This window comes from Microcaecilia unicolor, chromosome 3 (genome assembly GCF_901765095.1).
Source record: "Microcaecilia unicolor chromosome 3, aMicUni1.1, whole genome shotgun sequence".
Taxonomy (NCBI): Eukaryota; Metazoa; Chordata; class Amphibia; order Gymnophiona; family Siphonopidae; genus Microcaecilia; species Microcaecilia unicolor.
Genome location: NC_044033.1, coordinates 377,157,343 through 377,181,488, shown reverse-complemented (window position 1 = coordinate 377,181,488; position 24,146 = coordinate 377,157,343). Strand labels below are relative to the sequence as shown.

At 43.2% G+C, this 24,146-nt stretch overlaps 1 protein-coding gene across 1 annotated transcript in view; it reads left to right on the top strand.

The window, feature by feature from the left end:
* Nucleotides 1–24,146, top strand: part of AGBL5 (ATP/GTP binding protein like 5) — a 557,199-nt gene that overhangs the window by 239,372 nt on the left and 293,681 nt on the right. Inside the window, 1 exon segment of the mRNA XM_030198622.1 lies at nt 15,323–15,510. Within this exon segment, the coding sequence (XP_030054482.1) occupies nt 15,323–15,510 (188 nt within the window).

Genomic DNA, 24,146 nt, shown 5'->3' with positions numbered 1-24,146 from the left:
CACAGTGAGCCCTTGCTCCCCTCATCTTTTCCATCTTTAACCCCTAACCCAACTATTCCCTTCTCTCCCTCTCTCCTCCCCCAGGTATCCCTCACACACACACAGACACACACACACCCCCCAATAGCAACAGTTATAGGCGTCCCCTCTAGCCACTCCGGGTCGCAGCACTAGCCCCTTCTAGATCTAATCGTAAATAACTGCTCCATTTATCTCTAACCATCCTTTTCCGCCTAGATGCTGCGGAAACATATTGTAAAGCTACCCATTCTGCCATCTCTTTCATAAGGCAATGCCATTCAGCTATAGATGGGGGTGCCGGGTCAGCCCAAGATTGCAAGATACACTTTTTCACTAATAGAGTGGCTAAATAGAACAAAATGACATTGGGCCTCATTTAAATCCTCCCTACCTAACTGTACCTCATCACCTAAGAGTAACACAGTATAGGACCACTCAAAGGGCTGTTGTATAGTGCGTTCAATAGTTGCCAGAGATTGAGTCCACAACTGCGAAAGGGTCGGGCACTCCAAAAGGGAGTGCACAATGGTGCCTGGGGCAGTATGACATTTTATGCATCTATCATTGCTCCAAAGATCCATCTCCTTTCCTCTCTGCCGAGTGATATGCACTCTATAAAGAATTCAAAATTGGATATCTTGAAGGGCGGCATTCGCCAAAAACCTGGGAATAGTTTCAAAGATCCCTCCCAAACATTCCCGAGAAACTGTCTCACCAAGGTCTTTACTCCAGATCGAGGCGAGCCCCTCCATATGAGGGGCGGGCCGATTATCTACTATGAAATGATGCCACTGTGAAAGATGATTTGAGGAAGCTGGCAATTCTAGAAAAATCCTGCTGATCTTGCTACCGAGTTATAATAGTCTTGTAGTTGAAAAAATCGAAAAAATTGTTCGGGAGGTGACGCGCTTGCTTGATTACATCAAAAGTGGGAAATTGAGATCCCCCCTATTTCCGACAGTTGTCCCAAATATTGGATGCTCCCTTGCTGCCAAAGCCGGAAGGAACCTTGTTCCTCCCCAGCCAGAAAATCCGTGTTGTTAATAAGAAATAGAAAGGGGTTTTCCCATCCAGCCCCCCACTAATCACATTTCTCCACCATTTCCACGCCTTTCCCAGTGCTTTCACAAATTGATTTCTACCCACCCTATGCCTTCTATTTATTTATTTATTTGTTATTTATTTATTTTATTACACTTGTGCCCTGCGCTTTCCCACAAACAGCAGGTTCAATGCTGCTTACAAAGTAAATAGAATTACAGAGTATTATATGGAGAATATAATAACTGATGTAGACATAGTAAAAATAAGGTTTAAGAGTATGTGAATAAACATGGAATGGTAAACAAGGCAAGATAGACAAATGAAAGAGAATTGGGAGGGGTATGGTGCAGGGAAGAAGGAGACGAGAGGAATGGGGACAAGTATAAGGAGTTGGGAGACATGGTTTAGAGTATAATCATCTTCGGAGCAGGAGTTTAGTGGGTGGCATATAGTGTTAAGTTGGGATGTTAGAGTAGGCTTGCTTAAAGAGATGTGTCTTTAACATTTTCCTGAAGGGTAGATAATCGTTAATTGTTCGGATGGATCTTGGTAAAGTGCTCCAAAGCTGGCTACCCAGATATGAGAAACTGGATGCATAGGAGGTTTTGTATTTAATTCCTTTGCAATTGAGAAGGTGTAGATTAAGGTAAGTATGTGAGGACATTGAACTGTTTCTGGTTGGGAGGTCTATCAGATCGTTCATGTAGCTAGGGGATTCTCCGTATATGATGTTATGAATCATTGTATGGACTTTGAAGTTTATTCTTTCTTTGACGGGGAGCCATTGAAGCTTATCTCGAAGTGGTGAAGCGCTTTCGAATCTTGATTTGCCAAAGATAAGTCTGGCTGCAGTGTTCTGGGCAGTCTGAAGTTTTTTCAGGATTTGGGTCTTACATCCTAAGAAAACACTGTTACAATAGTCTATGTGGGTAATAACCGTGGATTGGACCAAATTCCGGAAAGTGACCAGGGGAAGATATAATTTCACTCGTTTAAGAATCCACATCATATTAAACATTTTTTTCATTACATTTGTACCCCACATTTTCCCACCTATTCGGAGGCTCAATGTGGCATACATGTTGCCGGAGAGGTGTTGGTAGGCTCCGGAGTAAACAGTTACAAATACAAGGTTAAGTAGTGGTAGGAAAAGGTTTATGTGTCCGACCGCCTACAAACACCGAAAATACATCAATGGGTGCGCACCAACTCTGCCAAAAACCAGGCAAGGCAAATCTGGCTGTCATAGTATAACACTCATGAATCCATCGCAGTAAAGAGGCTACATTGTAGAACCATAAATCCGGAAGCCGCAATCTCCCCCTGGCCCTAGCATGGGTTAGTTTAGTAAAGGCAATACGGGGACGCTTTGAGTGCCAAATAAAAGAACTAATAGTACTCTGATACAATCCTTCCTCTCTCTGCAATACCCAAAAAGGCAACATTCGAAGTGGATATAATATTTTAGGGAGAAGTATCATTTTCACCAGAGCCACTCAGCCCATGAAACTCACTGGGAGATCATTCCATCGCGCGCACAATCGACGCATCACTTCGAGTTTCTCAATGATATTTTTCTTAGACATCTATTCATAATCAGCACTTAAATGGACCCCCAGATATTTAATCCCTGTTCGCGCCCACCCTAGTGGAAAATTTACCAGGGAGGTACTACTACAAGGAAGAGTGACAGGTAGGACCTCAGATTTCCTGAAATTAATGCGAAGTCCCGCAAACTCCCGAATCAGCTTCATAACAACTGGTAACGTAGTGGTTGCATTACGGAGGAGTAGCATGTCATCAGTGAACAAATTCACCCGATATTCAACGTCCCCCACTCGAATACCCTCCTCCTGTTGAATCCGGGCAGCCAGTGGTTCAAGAGACAACACAAGTAAAAGGGGGGAGAGAGGGCACCCCTGTCTAGTACCCCGGCCCAATGAGGTAGGATCCACAGGAGCATCATTGATAATAAGTTGGGCCGAGGGATTACAATACAATACCCGTACCCAATCCAAAAAAGCTCTCGAAATACCAAAACTCTGAAGAACCCAAAATAAATACTGCCACAGTACTTTGTCAAAAGCCTTTTCAGCATCCAGGCTGGCCAAAATAGCATCCCCAGGTCGCCTCACCCCTTCACATAGCACTCTACAAACTTTCAACACATTAGCTGATGCAAATCTACCAGATACAAACCCCACTTGATCGGGATGCACAAGAAGGTCCTGGTTTATCAAAGAAATAGGGCGATACGACCCTACCAATTCAGGGTCCTTTCCCAACTTCGGCAACACCGTGATATGAACATGGTTTAAATTAGGGCCCATCCTCTGGGTTTCGCGGATATCCTCACACATACTAACAGAAGGGGGGATAAGAAGATCCTGAAGAATTTTGTAAAATTCGGACCCCGGGGCCTTAGCTAGTTTTAACCTCTTGATAGCCCTGTGCACCTCTTTACCGGTTAATGGCGCGTTAAGAGTGGCCACTTGCTCTCCTGTGAGACTGGACAATTGCAGCCGTTCGAAAAAAAGCCTCAGATAGGGGTTCAGAGAAGGAGCCGGTGTCATAGAGAGGTGTAAAAACTAGCGAATTCTCGTTGTATATCAGGCTGCGCACACTGATGCCTTCCCATGGAATCCCTAATCTTAGTAATATAACTTTTGTCAGAGCGCGGACGCACCAACGATGCCAACAGTTTACCAGTTTTATTACCCCACCTTTGTAATTTATACTTATATAGTCTCATATTGTACATTGCCCGCTCATTTAAAAGACTGCAGCTCCTTTCTTCTCTCTAGATACAAAACGCGATTGTTCTCTATCTGGTGCAGCAAAAATGCATGACGAGCAGCTCGAAGCCAATCCGCCGCTTCTCGAATGGCCTGTTCCCTTTTATTATTATTATTTGTAGCATTTGTATCCCACATTTTCCCACCAATTTGCGGGCTCAATGTGGCTTACATTTGCCGTAATTGTGGTTGCCATTTCCGGGTATCAGAATTACAATTGGTAATGCATACGTGTAACAGATAACGGTATACCTACATACATGGTAACATACAAGTAGCATAGCATGCTTGGAACAGAGAGGTAACATGGTAACATACAAGTAGCATAGCATATTTGGAACAGAGAGGTAATCAGTCAAGTGGTAAGATTCTATTTGTGTCTATGTCATGTAAAGTCTTGTTATTTAGTATTTAAGATGGATGTTTATGGTATGCCTTCTTGAACAGATTTGTTTTCAGTAGCCTTCAGAAGATAGTTAGGTCTTGCGTTATTTTTATGGTCTTCGGTAGTGTGTTCCATAGCTGTGTGCAGATGTTAGCCGAGATTGGGTGGCAGAGCCGGTGGCGGGAGGCGGGGATGGTGCTGGGCAGACTTATACGGTCTATGCTAGAGCCGGTGGTGGGAGGCGGGGATGGTGCTGGGCAGACTTATACGGTCTGTGCCAGAACCTGTGGTGGGAGGCGGGGCTGGTGGTTGGGAGGCCGGATAGTGCTGGGCAGACTTATACGGTCTGTACTCTGAAAAGGACAGGTACAAATCAAGGTAAGGTATACACAAAAAGTAGCACATATGAGTTTATCTTGTTGGGCAGACTGGATGGGCCGTGCAGGTCTTTTTCTGCCATCATCTACTATGTTACTATGTATGAGAAACTGGTCGTGTATGTGGATTTATATTTTAATCCTTTGCAGTTAGGGTAATGGAGATTGAGGAATGTGCGTGCTGATTTTTTTGCATTCCTGATAGGCAAGTCTATAAGGTCGCTTTTATGAAGCGAGGAGGTAAAGGCAATAATTTTACCCCTGATAACTGCTTTCTTTAGCTGCTTCCCAAAATATACGGGGTCACACATCCTCCACACGGTTCTCATTAAGGTAATCTAACCAAGCTTTCCGTAAATATGTCCTAAATTCGGCGCTCTGATACAGAACGGGGCTCGTGCGCCATCTCTGAGAGCGAGACACTGTTCCCCTCTTCACATAAACCCACACCAGGGCATAGTCTGAAACCTCAGCCTCCCCCATAGCTGTCTGTGAGACAGGGCTCAGTAAGGCCCTAGAGATCAAGATGTAATCCAAGCGAGCGCGTACTTTGTGCGGGTGGGAAAAAAAAGTAAATTCATGTTCCTCCTTGTGGAGTAAACGCTAGACATCCAGCACTTCCAGCTCCTCAATCAAAACCGGCACGGTTGGGGCCGCCATATAAATGGCAACAATAAGCCAAGGGAGTGTCTTTCACAGTTTGTCCACAAAAGATTTGAGGTCCAACGGGTTGGTAAAAAACAGAGTCTTATTATCATGATTTACCCAGACCCTTGCCGGGTACAGCATAGCAAAGCGGAATCCTTTGGCAAATAAGACCTTGCAGTGCTGACCCATCCGACGTCGTTGCTCCGATACACATGCTGAATAATCCTGGAACAGCAGAACTCGCGCCCCCTTATATTCCACCATGCGCTTTATCCAATAAGCTTGCATCAATTTCTCTTTTTCAGCATAATTCAGAACTTGCACCAGCACCAGCCACGGCCACTGTTCTCCTTCTCTAGCCAACACAACACGGTGCACACGTTCAGTTTGCAGGGGGCCGGGAGGCAGTGTAACATTTAGATGACTCGGAAGCCATGTCTCAATAAAGTCCCGCAACTCCTTGTTTTGAACCAACTCAGGTAAGCCAATTATCCATATATTGTTACGCCACCACCTATCACTCCAGGGCCTCTGAGCGATCTTCCTGCCGTCCAATATGTTCTTCCGCTTGCTAGAGGCGTGTTGCCTGCCACTCCAAATTTACCTTACTGCAATATCATCGACCGAAGCCTGTAGCTTAGAGGCAATCATCAAGCACTGCTGTAAGCTGTTTGGTAAGTTCCCGTATCGCCTCTTCCTGTAATGTGATCACTGAGGGCTGCTGCATCGCCATCTTGGGACTCACAGGCTGCATGCGGTCTCTGGTGCCACTGTGTCTTCGCCGGCATGCCCCGGCGTACTGGGTGAATGGCACAAATCAAACTCCTGGAAAATGATTCTGGTATAATGCGCAATCTACCAACAGCATTTATGTCCTGGGGGAGGACTGGGAGGTCGTTAAGTTTGCAGATTATATGCTGGTGAAGCAAAGCGAGGCAGACGAGCGTCCTCTCAGCCTGACGGCATCATGTGACCCTCTCCTGCCATTATTTCAAATGGAGATAGGTCTGTGGAACAATGAGGTGTGGATCTGATAGCCATTAACACTAAGGGTAATTTCATGTCCCAGTCTTTACCAGAGGTGGAAACGTACTTCTTAAGTACATCCACTGTAGTCTTATTCACTCTTTCCACCTGACCTGAGGATGGTAGGCAATATGATATCTATTCTCCATGCCTAGGACTTTACACAAATGTTGAATCACCTTACCAGTGAAATGAGGTCCCTGATCAGAGTCGATGCGCATAGGTAGGCCCCACTGACTAAATACATGGTTGATGAGAAGAATGGCTGTTGTTTCTGCAGTGCAGTTAGGTGCAGATAAACATTCCAGCCACTTGGTAAATGCAAATACAACTGTAAGCATGTATTGATTGCCACGGGAGGACTGAACCACCTATCCTACCCAGTCAATCTGTATGTCAGAGCAGGGCATTGTTATGCCCTTACTTCTGAGAGGAGCCTGATGGGATGGGGCGGAGGGCTGGAACCTGAAACAAGTCAAACAACCTCGGGTGTAAACCTTCACTTCTTGATACATATGGGGACAGTAGGTCACCTGTCTTAAAGTCTCATAGGTAATCCAGTCTCACCAATGTTCAGCACAGGGCTCATCATGTGCATGTTGTATCATTAGTCCTCGATAAGATCGAGGGACCACCCATTGATGGACTTCTCCCTTGCTCACCCACATAAGCAGTCCTTTGTCCATCTGAAACGTTCCTCGGGTAGCATACAATACTCTTAGCTCCTCATCATCCTCCGTCTCTGCTTGCGTGATAGGATTCTTCTCGGGGTCTGAGATGTAAGCATAGAACCTCCCAATGGCTGGGTCCTTCTGTTGTTCAGTGATCAGATTAAATGAGGGTTCATCAGCAAACCACTGCACCACTGGATTGTCTGCCAGAATGTTGGCCCACTGTCATGTGATAACTGCGATCCACTCTAGCATGCCCTTTCATCTTTTTCCAGTAAACAACCATGTCATGATCTTGGACCAGTTGGTCTAAGGCCAGGATAAGATCCACATTCACAACAGGTTTCCCTTTTGAGTTGAGCATGACCATTCTGGGTTAGGTGAGACATGAATACATGACGGATGTAGTCGGAATTGGTGCAGATGATGATGGTTTTGACACCTTTACTAATAGTGGACTGTACAGCCACAAGATCAGTGGCAGTCTTGGCATATTGGTTTGTTTTACATCCCAGTTGGAATTTCAGGTGTTCTTGAGGGTCTGCAATGTCCCAAACCACACCAACTTCGGCCACTACTTCCTTGTCACTGTGCCTACAAAAGGCACATCCATCCACTTATACCTGAGGGGCTTGTCCACTGTGTTCCTCACTATATAGCAAATGATGTGGAGACACATCTACTGCAACCTGAGATGGTGCAACAGGAGGAATTCCCTCTGGATCAGGATCGTCCATAGCACAATCAGCCAGGCCCTGTGCTACAGGGCTCTTGTGTCTCTGAGCATACTTCACTCTCATGAGCCACCCTTGCAGTGTAAACTCCAAGATATAATTCGGCTTAAGGCAGTTACTACCCAAGAAGTTCAAGACTTGATACTAGTCTCCACAATCAACTCTTAGCCTTAGGCATAACTGTAGAAATATTGTAGGGCCCATATGGCACTCAATAGTGCATTCTCACAGTCACTATATTTCTTTTCAACCTCTGACAGGGCTTTGCTAGCATAAGCCACCACCGAGAGTCTGCATTATATTTTTGGTATAAGACTACACTCATTCAGCTCTGTGTGAATCCTAATTTAGGTAAAATTCCTTGCCTCGATGGGGGAAAGCCAAGCATGGGCTTTGATTGTTCTACAGGGCCACTGTTTCACCCCCTTATAGGCTTCGTCAGGAACAAGTGCTGTGGGTCTCAGTGCGAAAGTGTAGCCTATAAGGGGGTGAAATTCTAGGTCTCATGCTTTAGTGCCCCAGGACGGGAGACCAGGACCTTAGGTTCATTTGGGAGGAAGACTTTTCAGGCTTTGATGGTCACTGCTTGCATCTAGTCCTACCAGCTGTACACGAGCCTATAATTGGTGTCTTTGGTAAATAGTACACTCAGTCTGGTGGACTGTCCCACCGGAGCAGACCGCAGAGCTTCGCCAGCTGGCCAACAAGCAGATGGAGTGTAGGCATTATCTGGTCAGGGGTGCCTATGGCTCATTTGATGTTGGGACCAGACACTCTGGCATGGGTGTGGAGATGCACAGACTCTCATGGCTGCGTGTCTCTGACCTTGAACCTGCGATTCAAGAGAGATTAGCCCATGATCTAAAATAGTGTTGGGTAATGATCTGTCACTTGATATTGAAAAAAGTGTTGAAGGTATTGAGAGTGTATCTAGGTACTAGCTTATCTTTGGTTCCACAGATCAACCATGTAGCAAAATCAGTCTTTTTCAAACTTCATCAACTGAGAACTATTGGATCAATTTTTTTCTATAAATCACTTTTAGTTCAGTTTTTGACTTTATCTCATTTAGATTATTTCACTGGTTTATGTTGGTTTTTCATCATTTACTTCCCTTGCTAGATTACAGGTATTGCAGAATACCGCTGCTAAATTGATTTTTTTAGGAAAAAAAAAGATATGACCATGCAATCCCATGTCTTTTGCAGTTACATTGGCTTCCTATATTTTATTTATTTATTTATTTGTTACATTTGTATCCCACATTTTCCCACCTATTTGCAGGCTCAATGTGGCTTACATAGTACCGTAAAGGCAATCGCCAAGTCCGGTATGGAAACAAATACAATTTGATATTAGGTTGGGTAGGTTGGTATATTCAGGTACATAGGGATTGAGGGTAGGAAGGAATATATAGTGTCCAGTACAGTCTAAGGTTTTGCTGTGTTGCAGAGTTGATGCATCTAATTTATGTCGGTGGGGAATGCTTTTCTGAATATGTAGGTCTTTAATGATCTCCTGAAGTTTAGATGGTCGTAGATTGTTTTCACAGACTTCAGAAGTGCATTCCACAATTGTGTGCCTATGTAGGAGAAGTTGGATGCATGAGTTAGTTTGTATCTGAGTCCTTTGCAGCTTGGGTAGTGGAGATTCAAGTAGGTATGTGATGCTTTGGTTCTGTTTCTGGTTGGGAGATCGATCAGGTCGATCATATATCCTGGGACTACACCGTGGATAATCTTGTGGACCAAGGTGCAGATTTTGAAGGTGATATGTTTCTTGATTGGGAGCCAGTGCAGTTTTTCTCAGAGGGGTTTGGCACTTTCGAAGCATGTTTTACTGAATATCAGCCTGGCTGCTGTGTTTTGGGCTGTCTGGAGTTTCTTTATGAGTTGTTCTTTACATCACGCATATATTTCGTTGCAGTAGTCTGCGTGGCTCATTACCATTGATTGTATCAAGTTGCGGAATATTTCTCTCGGGATGAAAGGTTTTATACGTTTAAGTTTCCACATTGAGTGAAACACTTTTTTTCTGGTCAATATTCAGCTGGGACTCATATAAGTAGAGGCATAGTTAGGGGGGCGCTAGGGGAGCGGCTGCTCCCCCAAACAGACGTGCCAGAGCAATCAGCGGTCCGTTCTCCCCTCCCCCACACCCACGCTTCTGCATATAAGCTCCAGTGCCATGGGCTGAATATTGGCCAGTTTCTGTTTATCACTCTACCATCTTCACCACACTTTCCTTCTAGGACTAACTCAACCTCAATCGTTCCACCTGTTCAGCTGGACCATCCTAGAATTCTCTTGTTAGCCTGTTTAATTTATAGGATATTTGATGGTTCTTGTCCTGATTATTTGTCAAGACTGTTCATATTTTTATCATCTCCTTCTTCCTCTAGATCAAGAAAAAAATCTTACTTATTTTCTGTCACTAGTCGGAGTTCAATATAAGAAATCACTGGAACTCTATTTTTCTTACCGAGCTGTTAAATTCTGGAGATTTTTGCTTCTTTCTCTTAGGGCAAAATCAACTTATTTGAGTTTTTGTAAGAATTTGAAAACTTATGTATTTCAAAAACACTATTGTTAAACTGTTTTCTTCATTCTATCTTAATTTTGTTACCCGCTTTGAACTAGTGATTGGGAGTTGGTGGGCTATAAGAACCAAATCACATCACATCACACAAGATGGAAGAGGTTGCTGACCTCATTAAAAAATATACAGACACCATCCACACTCTCAGACAGCTGACAAGATAAACTTAAGTTCTGTTTTTTTCTTTTGCCACACAGCTGTATATAAATTGCCCTTCCGCCAGAGGTATACAGTCTATGAGTCACCAGATGCTATGTAGCCAAATTGATTGAATTAAGTCTCTGGTACTGAAGATTCAAAACACAATTCTAGTAAACACACATTTAAGACAGACACCAGAGTCACCAAATTTGTGTAACCAAATTGATTGGATTAAGACACTTGGCATAAAGTTCAAAACACAGTTCTAATGAGAGCACCTTTAAGACAGTACCAGCATAAAAATATGAAATCACAATGCAACAGCAATTTTAAGTTATAGGCAATAGGATGAAAACAGATTAGAGACTTGTAGAGGTCAGACCCTCTGCAAGTGAAAAGACAGGGTTTTTAAAAAATGAGATAGAATAGAAGCAAGTAGAGTCAGCAGTGTATCAGGAAGATATTAAGACATAAGTAACATCAGTTTATAGTCAAACCAAGTCTGAAAATGCCCATTGTTGCTCAGACAGTTCACTAGCGGGCTCATTTTCAAAGCACTTAGCCTCCCAAAGTTCCATAGAAACCTATGGAACTTAGCCTCCCAAAGTGCTTTGAAAATATGCCTCTAGGTAAACTTAAGTTCTGTTTTTACCACACAGCTGTATACAAATTGCCCCTCCATTTGAACTACATGGGAGAAAGAGGCACTGGTGGTAGGAGGGAAGAATAGGTTAGGCTTTCCAAGCACCTGGAGCCTTTTTTGTGCTCCCTTCTGGTCTACAGAAGATCGATGTTGGGATGGTAAATGAATAGAGCAAGCCATTTTTTGAGGGAAGCCTTTTGCAATCCTTGCCTCTTTGATGTAGTCACACCACTGCTGTAGGCTTATCCTCTCTCTCCCCCTTACATCCTCCTGACTTCTGCTGGTCACCTTCACCTTGTTGAATAGAACTGTTAGGAAGAGGAGTTTGTGAGCCAGAGGTATGCCTCTTGAGGCTCTCACTGATGCTTAGCTAACACCGACAGCATCCCACAGTCCCTTGTCCGTCCCCCCCCCCCCCCCATTACCTCTGGCACTGCCTTTCCTTCTCCCTTCCCACCCCCTTTTACGGCTGCCCTTTCAGCAATATGGTTCTCATTCAGTCTGCTTTCTAGCTCTAGTGTACTTTGAGCAGTTCACTCTCTCAATCCCTCTTTCTCTCCTCTTGACCGTTGGCCTGCACATCATATCAGTCATCTTTTTCCTTCCCTCTCACCACTTCTTCCTCTACTGCATTCCAGCCTTAGACTTGGTTCTCTTCTTTCACTGTGTAAACATGCCCTTGTTTGTGCTCTGTTGAAGAAACCTCTCCTTGACCTATCCCTACCCTCCAGTTTCCATCCTATCTCCAATCTTCCCTTCTTCTCAAAGATTGTTGAAAAGAGTCCTTTCTCTACTAGAAAAGTTCCTTGAAAGCACTAATGCCCTACACCTTTTCCAATCAGGATTCTACCAACACCACAGCACCAAAACCCTCCTTTTGGCATTTTATGAAACTATCCGTTCAGCTCTTGACCATCACCACTCAGTCATTGTTGTTTTTCTTGTCCTTTCCTCTGCCTTTGTTATGGTTGATCACTCCCTACTCCTTTCACATCTCCACTCTTTGAGTATTTGCAGAACAGTACTATCCTGGTTCACTAGTTATCTCTCAGATCGCATGTTTCAGTTGTTCCATGACACTTCCTTGTCCTTCACCTACCCTGTTAAGTCAGGGATCCCTCAGGGGTCTATCCTGGTCTCCACTCTGTTTAATATTTTTCTTTCTTTCTTCTCTTCTTACGTGTATCCAGGAACAAGGTTGTGTTCCGTTTTGCTATGCTGATGACAACCAAATATTTAGCAGAGTCACTAACTCCTCTGCCTCTCTTTCCAATCTTAACAATTTCCTCTTTCTTGACTCCTCCTCAACTTTTCCTCAACATCTCTAAATGCAAGACAGCCATTTTCCCCAGTCCTGGTACACCATTTCCTTCCATTGATAATCGTCTTCTTCCATTCGCTGATACAGTTAAAATCTTGGGTGTTATCTTTGACTCTAAGTTAACTCTAAGTTAAGAGAACCCTTAATTACACAAGACTACCACACTAACCCACCCAGCTATCAAAATCCACCTCTTACACCAACCTATCTAACACCTTCTTCTCCAAGTCCTCATCCAACTTCTGCTTATTACTGATTGTATCTAAGATCCTGTCATGACTATGTCATAACAAAACTCTGTAAGCCACATTGAGCCTGCAAATAGGTGGGAAAATGTGGGGTACAAATGCAATAAATGAATAAATAAAAACATTTAAGTCTCAAATTGATTCAGTTATTTGCTCTGCATTCTTTGCTCTTCTTTGCATCCGTGCTCTGTGGTCCTTCCTTGACTTCTTTCTAATTCATACCCTTTTTCTCTTTGTTATTTCTCATCTTGACTACTGTAGCTCTTTGGTTTTGCTCTGTACTCCATCAAATGTCTTTAGCTCATCCAGTCAACTCAGACTCCTTTACTTTCACCATCGTTTCATCATGTTACCTCTCTTCTTTGTCTAGAACACTGCTTCAATTCTGGTGAAGTTTAAAATCCTTTGCCTTGTTTTCAAATCATGTCTTCCCTCTACCCCTGCATACCTTCATTCTGGACTACTTCCCTGTACCACAACGTGTTCCCTTTGTTCTTTTAGTACCCTTTCTGTATGTCTATATCTTGGGACACTTCCTTCAGCTTCCTTGGTCCATCCCTTTGGAATACATTTCACTCCCATCTCCAGTTAAAACCAGCTTACACAAAATTCAAGTCATTGCTCAAAACTCGTCTGTTTTCTGAATACTTTGGATCAACCTGTTCCTAGTGTCTTCCTCCCCCCTCTCATCTCCTCCCTTCATGATTTTGTCTTTACCACTGTAAACTGCACAGTAGCCACTTAGGACCGTGTGCGGTACATAAGTAATGCCACACTGGGAAAAGACCAAGGGTCCATCAAGCCCAGTATCCTGTCCACGACAGCGGCCAATACAGGCCAAGGGCACCTGGCAAGCTTCCCAAACGTACAAACATTCTATACATGTTATTCCTGGAATTGTGGATTTTTCCCAAGTCCGTTTAGTAGTGGTTTATGGACTTGTCCTTTAGGAAACCGTCTAACCCCTTTTTAAACTCTGCCAAGCTAACAACCTTCACCACGTTCTCCGGCAATGAATTCCAGAGTTTAATTATGCGTTGGGTGAAGAAATATTTCCTTCAATTTGTTTTAAATTTACTACACTGTAGTTTCATCGCATGCCCCCTAGTCCTAGTATTTTTGGAAAGCATGAACAGACGCTTCACATCCACCTGTTCCACTCCACTCATTCTTTTATATACCTCTATCATGTCTCCCCTCAGCCGTCTCTTCTCCAAACTGAAAAGCCCTAGCCTCCTTAGTCTTTCTTCATAGGGAAGTCGTCCCATCCCCGCTATCATTTTTGGTCGCCCTTCACTGCACATTTTCCAATTCTACTATATCTTTCTTGAGATGCGACGACCAGAATTGAACACAATACTCAAGGTGCGTTCGCACCATGGAGCGATACAACGGCATTATAACATCCTCACACCTGTTTTCTATACCTTTCCTAATAATACCCAACATTCTATTTGCTTTCCTAGCCGCAGCAGCATACTGAGCAGAAGGTTTCAGTGCATTATCGACGACGACACCCAGATCCCTTTCTTGGTCCGTAACTCCTAACGTGGAACCTTGCATGATGTAGCTATAATTTGGGTTCTTTTTTCCCACATGCATCACCTTGCACTTGCTCACATTAAACGTCATCTGCCATTTAGCCGCCCAGTTTCCCAGTCTCGTAAGGTCCTTCTGTAATTTTTCACCATCTTCTCACGAGTTAACAACTTTGAATAACTTTGTGTCATCAGCAAATTTAATTACCTCACTAGTTACTCCCATCTCTAACTCATTTATAAATATATTAAAAAGCAGTGGTCCTAGCACAGACCCCTGAGGAACCCCACTAACTACCCTTCTCCATTGTAAATACTGCCCATTTAACCCCACTCTCTGTTTCCTATCCTTCAACCAGTTTTTAATCCACAATAGGACATTTCCTCCTATCCCATGACCCTCCAATTTCCTCTGTAGCCTTTCATGAGGTACCTTGTCAAAATCCAGATATAAAATATCAACCGGCTCCCCTTTGTCCATATGTTTGTTTACTCCTTCAAAGAATTGAAGTAAATTGGTCAGGCAAGATTTCCCCACACTAAAGCCGTGCTGACTTGGTCTCAGTAATCCATGTCCTTGGATGTGCTCTGTAATTTTGTTTTTAATATCAGGTCCTGGAAATAAATAAAGCAAAGCTGTTTCCTCTTGTGCATCTGGCAGTGGTGGATATTATGGCCCATATATGTGGGATTTATGGTGATTGCAGTGAAAGGAGCACGATGCAATATTTCCAACCTGAGCTGGCAGTGGTGACCGCAGTAGCAGCAGAGTATAGATTGCAGTGTCTGTGATCTCTAGAAGGAGTGCTAATGGGAATGTCTAAAATGTTCTCCTTGCTCTGTACTTTTCTCAGTTAGCATTGTCTGTTATGGAAAATGCAAGCTTGTTGTGTACATCGGTTTTTTTTCTATGACACACCAGTATATCATAACCTCATGTTGAGAACCACTGTGCTATATTAATAGCTGTACTTTGTATAATTCTAGTCTGTCTTTTATACTGATATACTATACCATTAGCTCTCCCTACTTTGAAGGATAGGCCAGAACTCATAGTGAGAATCAGTGTGACTTACTCTTGTACCATTTGTTGACTGTCTCTGAAGCAGTGTTTATTTGTTATTGCGTGCAGGTGGGGAGGGCAGTGGCTGTTGCAGCCTTAGATATGGCAGAATGCAACCCATGGCCTCGAATCATTATGTCTGAACATAACTGCCTTACTAATCTGCGGGCATGGATGCTGAAGCATGTCAGGAATACAAGGGGCGTTGCTGGAGGCTCCAAGAAAAGAGGCACCAGAACCCCACCCAAAAGCTGCAAGTAAGATTTAAACCTCTCCACTTATATATCACATTAAACTGTACTTTAGCCTCTATATTGATCCTGTACAGTAGAGGAGTAGCATCTGATTAGAACAACGGGCTGAGAACCAAGGAAGCCAACATTCAGATCTTTTTAGGTTCATCCTCTATTGCTTCAGGTACAAACTTAATTTCTGCCTGGCCCTAACCCCGAGTACAAGGCAGATCATAATAAAAAGTAAAAAAAAGAATATTGCAATAAAAATGTATTACAACTTAGATTGTAAGCTCTTTGGGGACTGGAAAATACCTACTGAATCTTTAAAAGGGGTAGCCCTGTTAATCTAGTGCAGGGGTTCTCAACTCAGTCCTTGGGACACACCTAGCCAGTCGGGTTTTCAGGATATCCACAATGAATATGCATGAGATAAATTTGCATTTACTACCATTATTGTATGCAAATCTATCTTATGCAGATTCAATGTGCATATCCTGAAAACCTGACTGGCTTGATATGTCCAGAGAACTGGTTTGAGAACCCCTGGTCTAGTGTAAGAAAAGTGACAGAGGCAGGTGGCATCATATAGACCAGGGGTACTCAAACCTCTCCTAGGGGTCCACAAGCCAGTCAGATTTTCTGGACATCCCTAATGAATATGCATTGTTACTCTACTAACATGGGTTAAATTTCTTAATTATCGGTCAATCCAATCACCTATCACTCTATTATGACCTAACAAAATCAATACTAAATATTGTTACAAACACATTACTTTATTAAAGTCAAACATAGTCACTAGTAAATATTTAACAAACTACTGATATAAGGACTGTGTTCTGTATTAACACTTATGATACTCGATATAGTTCTTCAAACTTTCATAACCTGTTAAGAGGTACATCATCATAAATGTCAAATGACTTATCTTCATTCCAGACGACGAAATGTTAAGTACTCCATCTTACAGTTCATAGACGAGTATCAGTCACTAGTCCATTAATAAACAGAAAACAGAATCCAAAAAAGAAGAAATTCACAGTATCCTCGGGGTGGGTCAATATTCTCTGAAGCCAATGACTCCACTCAAACCGGATCCTTATGTCAAATTTCCTTCACAGCGATGTTTAGTTTCACATTCATACATATATATATATCCACAGATCTCAGCACAGGCCGTGTTTCATTATAACTTCTTCAGGAGATCCTACATACAAATATATAACATCACTAAACACATATATATTTATTTATGTTATATATTTGTATGTAGGATCTCCTGAAGAAGTTATAATGAAACACGGCCTGTGTTGAGATCTGTGGATATATATATGTATGAATGTGAAACTAAACATCGCTGTGAAGGAAATTTGACATAAGGATCCGGTTTGAGTGGAGTCATTGGCTTCAGAGAATATTGACCCACCCCGAGGATACTGTGAATTTCTTCTTTTTTGGATTCTGTTTTCTGTTTATTAATGGACTAGTGACTGATACTCGTCTATGAACTGTAAGATGGAGTACTTAACATTTCGTTGTCTGGAATGAAGATAAGATAAGTCATTTGACTTTTATGATGATGTACCTCTTAACAGGTTATGAAAGTTTGAAGAACTATATTGAGTATCATAAGTGTTAATACAGAACACAGTCCTTGTATCAGTAGTTTGTTAAATATTTACTAGTGACTATGTTTGATTTGAATAAAGTAATGTGTTTGTAACAATATTTAGTATTGATTTTGTTAGGTCATAATAGAGGAATAATGAATATGCATGAGAGAGATTTGCATATAATAGAGACAGACGTGCAAAACTCTCTCATGCATATTCATTCATTAGGGATATTTGTGACTGGCTTGTGGACCCCCAGGGTAGATTTGAATACCTCTGTTATAGACGAACCAGTTTATTGAGGCATGAACTTTTGAGGCTTTTGTGTGGGGAAATCTTGCCTGACCAATTTACTTCAATTCTTTGAAGGAGTCAACAAACGTGGACAAAGGGGAGCCGGTTGATATCGTGTATCTGGGTTTTCAAAAGGCGTTTGATAAGGTACCTCATGAAAGGCTACAGAGGAAATTGGAGGGTCATGGGATAGGAGGAAATGTCCTATTGTGGATTAAAAACTGGTTGAAGGATAGGAAACAGAGAGTGAGGTTCAATGGGCAGTATTCACAATGGAGAAGGGTAGTTAGTGGGGTTCCTCAGGGGTCTGTGCTAGGACCGCTGCTTTTTAATATGTTTATAAATGATTTAGAGATGGGAGTAACTAGCAAGGTAATTAAATTTGCTGATGACACAAAGTTATTCAAAGTCGTTAACTCGTGAGAGGATTGTGAAAAATTACAGAAGGACCTTACGAGACTGGGAGACTGGGCGGCTAAATGGCAGATGATGTTGAATGTGAGCAAGTGCAAGGTGATGCGTGTGGGAAAAAAGAACCCGAATTATAGCTACGTCATGCAAGGTTCCACGTTAGGAGTTACGGACCAAGAAAGGGATCTGGGTGTCGTCGTCGATAATGCACTGAAACCTTCTGCTCAGTATGCTGCTGCGGCTAGGAAAGCGAATAGAATGTTGGGTATTATTAGGAAAGGTATGGAAAACAGGTGTGAGGATGTTATAATGCCATTGTATCACTCCATGGTGCGACCGCATCTTGAGTATTGTGTTCAATTCTGGTCGCCGCATCTCAAGAAAGATATAGTAGAATTGGAAAAGGTACAGCGAAGGACGACTAAAATGATAGCGGGGATGGGACGACTTCCCTATGAAGAATGACTAAGGAGGCTAGGGCTTTTCGGCTTGGAGAAGAGACGGCTGAGGGGAGACATGATAGAGGTATATAAAATAATGAGTGGAGTGGAACAGGTGGATGTGAAGCGTCTGTTCACGCTTTCCAAAAATACTAGAACTAGGGGGCATGCGATGAAACTACAGTGTAGTAAATTTAAAACAAATCGGAGAAACCTTTTCTTCATCCAACGCATAATTAAACTCTGGAATTTGTTGCCGGAGAATGTGGTGAAGGCGGTTAGCTTGGCAGAGTTTAAAAAGGGGTTAGACAGTTTCCTAAAGAACAAGTCCATAAACCACTACTAAATGGATTTGGGAAAAATCCACAATTCCAGGAATAACATGTATAGAATGTTTGTACGTTTGGGACGCTTACCAGGTGCCCTTGGCCTGGATTGGCCGCTGTCGTGGACAGGATGCTGGGCTCGATGGACCCTTGGTCTTTTCCCAGTGTGGCATTACTTATGTACTTATGTTATGTAGAGTACACTTCATCAGGTGTAACTGAACATAACTTGCTTTCAGTTGCTACTGAAAAGATGTGAGCTAAAATCCAAATTTCCTGTTTATAGAACTAGAAAGAGAGTAAATCTTGGCTTGCACCCTCACCAACATTTGCATTGTTGTTCTGTCTGCATGCTTTTTTTGGTTATAAAAGTGATGTAAAATGTGGGGCACTAGTGAGCGCGACAGAAGGTGGCTGCCAACTCTTCAGCTCCTTAATTGGGATAAAGAATCCTGCTGCATCCTGCAGATTGCAGCAACTCATGTAGGTCCTTCCTGTATGATATCGGTACCATCTAATTTTGCTTAAAATGCCAAACAGATTTACAAAATTGGAGGCTAAACAGAACCTGTCTTCCACAAGTTAAAAAAAAAAACAGATAAGAGCCCTCATCCCCAAAGAAGATGGCGATGGGTGAAGAAACCAATGAAATAATGCTACACAGTATCATGGATGAACTGCTATCCCACAGAGGTCTTCTGCAAAACAAGCATAATTCTCTTTCTGAATTGATTGAAAAAATTTCAGACCTCAAAACACAGCTATCTCAGACACAAGCACATACCAAACAACTGTTGCTGCAGAGTGAGGCCAATTCAAAAGAAATTTCCACTCTGTGTACGAAGACTAAAGAGATCATCACTTAAAAAAAAAAAAAGAATTGGAAGACCTCAACAATAGAGCAAAGCATAATAATATCTGAATTCTAGGAATTCTAGAAGGTGCTGAAGGCCCCGATCCTATAAAATTTCTGGAACATCTCCTACCTTTGTTGCTGGACTTAAGATTCGAGGCACCCTTTGAAATCAAGCGTGCCCATAGGATCCCTTCAGACAAACCCATCAAACAACAACTGCCTCACCCAATGGTACTGAGGATCCTTCGTTACCCCACAGTCCCTTGCTATTCTCCAGAAGGCCAAAATCAAGTCTCCTTTATACCACGATGGCATGAAACTGCTGATCTTTCTGGATCTAAACAAGATAGCACAGGAGAAAATTCCTTGTGTTGCCTGACCGATTAACATCTCTTTGCACTCAATCGGGCCTACAGTGGTGGAAATAAGTATTTGATCCCTTGCTGATTTTGCAAGTTTGCCCACTGACAAAGACATGAGCAGCCCATAATTGAAGGGTAGGTTATTGGTAACAGTGAGAGATAGCACATCACAAATTAAATCCGGAAAATCACATTGTGGAAAGTATATGAATTTATTTGCATTCTGCAGAGGGAAATAAGTATTTGATCCCCCACCAACCAGTAAGAGATCTGGCCCCTACAGACCAGGTAGATGCTCCAAATCAACTTGTTACCTGCATGACAGACAGCTGTCGGCAATGGTCACCTGTATGAAAGACACCTGTCCACAGACTCAGTGAATCAGTCAGACTCTAACCTCTACAAAATGGCCAAGAGCAAGGAGCTGTCTAAGGATGTCAGGGACAAGATCATACACCTGCACAAGGCTGGAATGGGCTACAAAACCATCAGTAAGACGCTGGGCGAGAAGGAGACAACTGTTGGTGCCATAGTAAGAAAATGGAAGAAGTACAAAATGACTGTCAATCGACAAAGATCTGGGGCTCCACGCAAAATCTCACCTCGTGGGGTATCCTTGATCATGAGGAAGGTTAGAAATCAGCCTACAACTACAAGGGGGGAACTTGTCAATGATCTCAAGGCAGCTGGGACCACTGTCACCACGAAAACCATTGGTAACACATTACGACATAACGGATTGCAATCCTGCAGTGCCCGCAAGGTCCCCCTGCTCCGGAAGGCACATGTGACGGCCCGTCTGAAGTTTGCCAGTGAACACCTGGATGATGCCGAGAGTGATTGGGAGAAGGTGCTGTGGTCAGATGAGACAAAAATTGAGCTCTTTGGCATGAACTCAACTCGCCGTGTTTGGAGGAAGAGAAATGCTGCCTATGACCCAAAGAACACCGTCCCCACTGTCAAGCATGGAGGTGGAAATGTTATGTTTTGGGGGTGTTTCTCTGCTAAGGGCACAGGACTACTTCACCGCATCAATGGGAGAATGGATGGGGCCATGTACCGTACAATTCTGAGTGACAACCTCCTTCCCTCCGCCAGGGCCTTAAAAATGGGTCGTGGCTGGGTCTTCCAGCACGACAATGACCCAAAACATACAGCCAAGGCAACAAAGGAGTGGCTCAGGAAGAAGCACATTAGGGTCATGGAGTGGCCTAGCCAGTCACCAGACCTTAATCCCATTGAAAACTTATGGAGGGAGCTGAAGCTGCGAGTTGCCAAGCGACAGCCCAGAACTCTTAATGATTTAGAGATGATCTGCAAAGAGGAGTGGACCAAAATTCCTCCTGACATGTGTGCAAACCTCATCATCAACTACAGAAGACGTCTGACCGCTGTGCTTGCCAACAAGGGTTTTGCCACCAAGTATTAGGTCTTGTTTGCCAGAGGGATTAAATACTTATTTCCCTCTGCAGAATGCAAATAAATTCATATACTTTCCACAATGTGATTTTCCGGATTTAATTTGTGATGTGCTATCTCTCACTGTTACCAATAACCTACCCTTCAATTATGGGCTGCTCATGTCTTTGTCAGTGGGCAAACTTACAAAATCAGCAAGGGATCAAATACTTATTTCCACCACTGTATTTTCGAAAGTGATCACCGGCCATCTTCCGACATAAATTGGGAGATGGCCGGCGATCTCTCAAAAGTGGCGAAATCGGTATAATCGAAAGCTGCTTTTTTGACAGCATCGCTGCTTTCCCGTCGCCTCACCGGCGAAAGTTCAAAGGGGCGTGTCACCTGCGAAGCGAAGGCGGGGCATGGGCGTGGCTACCAGATCGCCGACTTTCGTGGACAATGGAAAAAAAAAAGCAGCGTTCAGCAGTATTTCGCCGGGTTTACTTGGTCCTTTAATTTTCATGACCAAGCCTCAAAAAGGTGCCCCAACTGACCAGATGACCACCGGAGGGAATCGGGGAGGTCCTCCCCATACTCCCCCAGTGGTCACCAACCCCCTCCCACACTAAAACAATAAAAATAAAAACCTTTGATTGGGAGCCAGTGTAGTTTTTCGCAAAGGGGTTTTGCACTTTCAAATCGTGTTTTTCTGAAGATAAGCCTAGTGTTTTGAGCGGTCTGAAGTTTCTTTAAGGTTTGTTCTTTGCATCCCGAATAAATTCCATTCTAGTAGTCTACCTGGCTTAGTACCATTGATTGTATCAGGTTGCGAAATGTTCCCCTCGGGAAGAATTGTTTCACGCGCTTGAGTTTCCACATTGAGTGGAACATTTTCTTTGTTGTGGATGTCACTTGGCTCTCTAGTGTTAAGTTGCGGTCCATTGTAACACTGAGGATTTTCAGGCTGCCTGAGATAGGGAGGGTGTAATCTGGGGTGTTGATAATTGTGGGGTTATCCGTGCTGCGTAGGGATGAGAGGATGAGACAATGTGTTTTTTCTTTGTTGAGTTTTAAATGCATTTGCCCAAGAGTCCATGATGTTCAAGCTGATCTTGATTTCGTTGGTGATTTCTGTCAGTTTAGATTTGTAAGGAATGAATATTGTGACATCGTCTGCATAGATGAAAGGGTTAAGGCCTTGGTTGGATAAGGACTTGGCTAGTTGGGGTCATCATTAGGTTGAAGAGGATCGGTGATAGCGGTGATCCTTGTGGTACTCCGCAGTCTGCTTTCCACAGTGATGATATATTTGAGTTTGATTTTACTTGATATGTTCTTGTGGGTAGGAAACCCTTGATCCAGCTAAGTATGTTTCCACCAATCCTGAAGTTGTCTAGTAATCTTATTAATATATTATGGTTTACCATGTCGAATGCACTAGACATGTCGAATTGGAGGAGGAGGATGTTTTTGCCTGTTGCTATTTCCTGCTTGAATTTGACTAGGAGAGTGAGTAGTACTGTTTCTGTGCTGTAGAGGGGGCAAAAACCTGACTGTGATTCGTGTAATATTGAGAATTTGTTTATGTAATCTGTAAGTTGCTTGGCTACCATGCTTTCCATCAGTTTGACTGACAACGGAATGGATGCTACTGGACGGTAGTTAGCGATTTCATTTGTGTTTTTCTTAGTGTCTTTTGGTATTGGAGTGAGTAGGATATTGCCATTTTCCTTAGAGAAGAGACCTTGCTGAAGCATGTAGTTTAGGTAGGATGTGAGGTCTGCTATGAAGCGGTCAGGGGCAGATTTCATTAGGTAGTTGGGGCAGGTATCTAGTTTACAGTGAGTGTTGGAGAACTGGCTGATCGCCTGTGCGACGGCATCAATGGTAAGGAGGGCAAATTTTAACCGGGTTCGGTCAGCCGGGTATTCTCCAGTGGTTGGGTGCAACTCATTAAGGAAGATTTCAATGTCAGTGTTGTCCTGAGGTAGCGTGTTGCATAGGTTTGCAATTTTTTCACTGAAATACTTAGCAAGTTTGTCTGTAGATGGGATATCTGTATTCGATGTAGTGACCGAGTTGGTATAATTTCTTCGTGTCTTTGTAATCTGTTCCTATTTTAGTTTTATAGTACTACTACTACTATTTAGCATTTCTATAGTGCTACAAGGCGTACGCAGCGCTGCACAAACATAGAAGAAAGACAGTCCCTGCTCAAAGAGCTTACAATCTAATAGACAAAAAATAAAGTAAGCAAATCAAATCAATTAATGTGTACAGGAAGAAGGAGAGGAGGGTAGGTGGAGGCGAGTGGTTACAAGAGGTTACGAGTCAAAAGCAATGTTAAAGAGGTGGGCTTTCAGTCTAGATTTAAAGGTGGCCAAGGATGGGGCAAGACGTAGGGGCTCAGGAAGTTTATTCCAGGCGTAGGGTGCAGCGAGACAGAAGGCGCGAAGTCTGGAGTTGGCAGTAGTGGAGAAGGGCACAGATAAGAAGGATTTATCCATGGAGCGGAGTGCACGGGAAGGGGTGTAGGGAAGGACGAGTGTGGAGAGATACTGGGGAGCAGCAGAGTGAGTACATTTATAGGTTAGTAGAAGAAGTTTGAACAGGATGCGAAAACGGATAGGGAGCCAGTGAAACGACTTGAGGAGAGGGGTAGTATGAGTAAATCGACCCTGGCGGAAGACGAGACGGGCAGCAGAGTTTTGAACCGATTGGAGAGGGGAGAGGTGACTAAGTGGGAGGCCAGCAAGAAGCAGATTGCAGTAGTCTATACGAGAGGTGACAAGGGTGTGGATGAGGGTTTTGGTAGCGTGCTCGGAAAGAAAGGGGCGGATTTTACGGATGTTGTAAAGAAAGAAACGACAGGTCTTGGCGATCTGCTGGATATGAGCAGAGAAGGAGAGAGAAGAGTCAAAGATGACCCCAAGATTTCGAGCTGAGGAGACAGG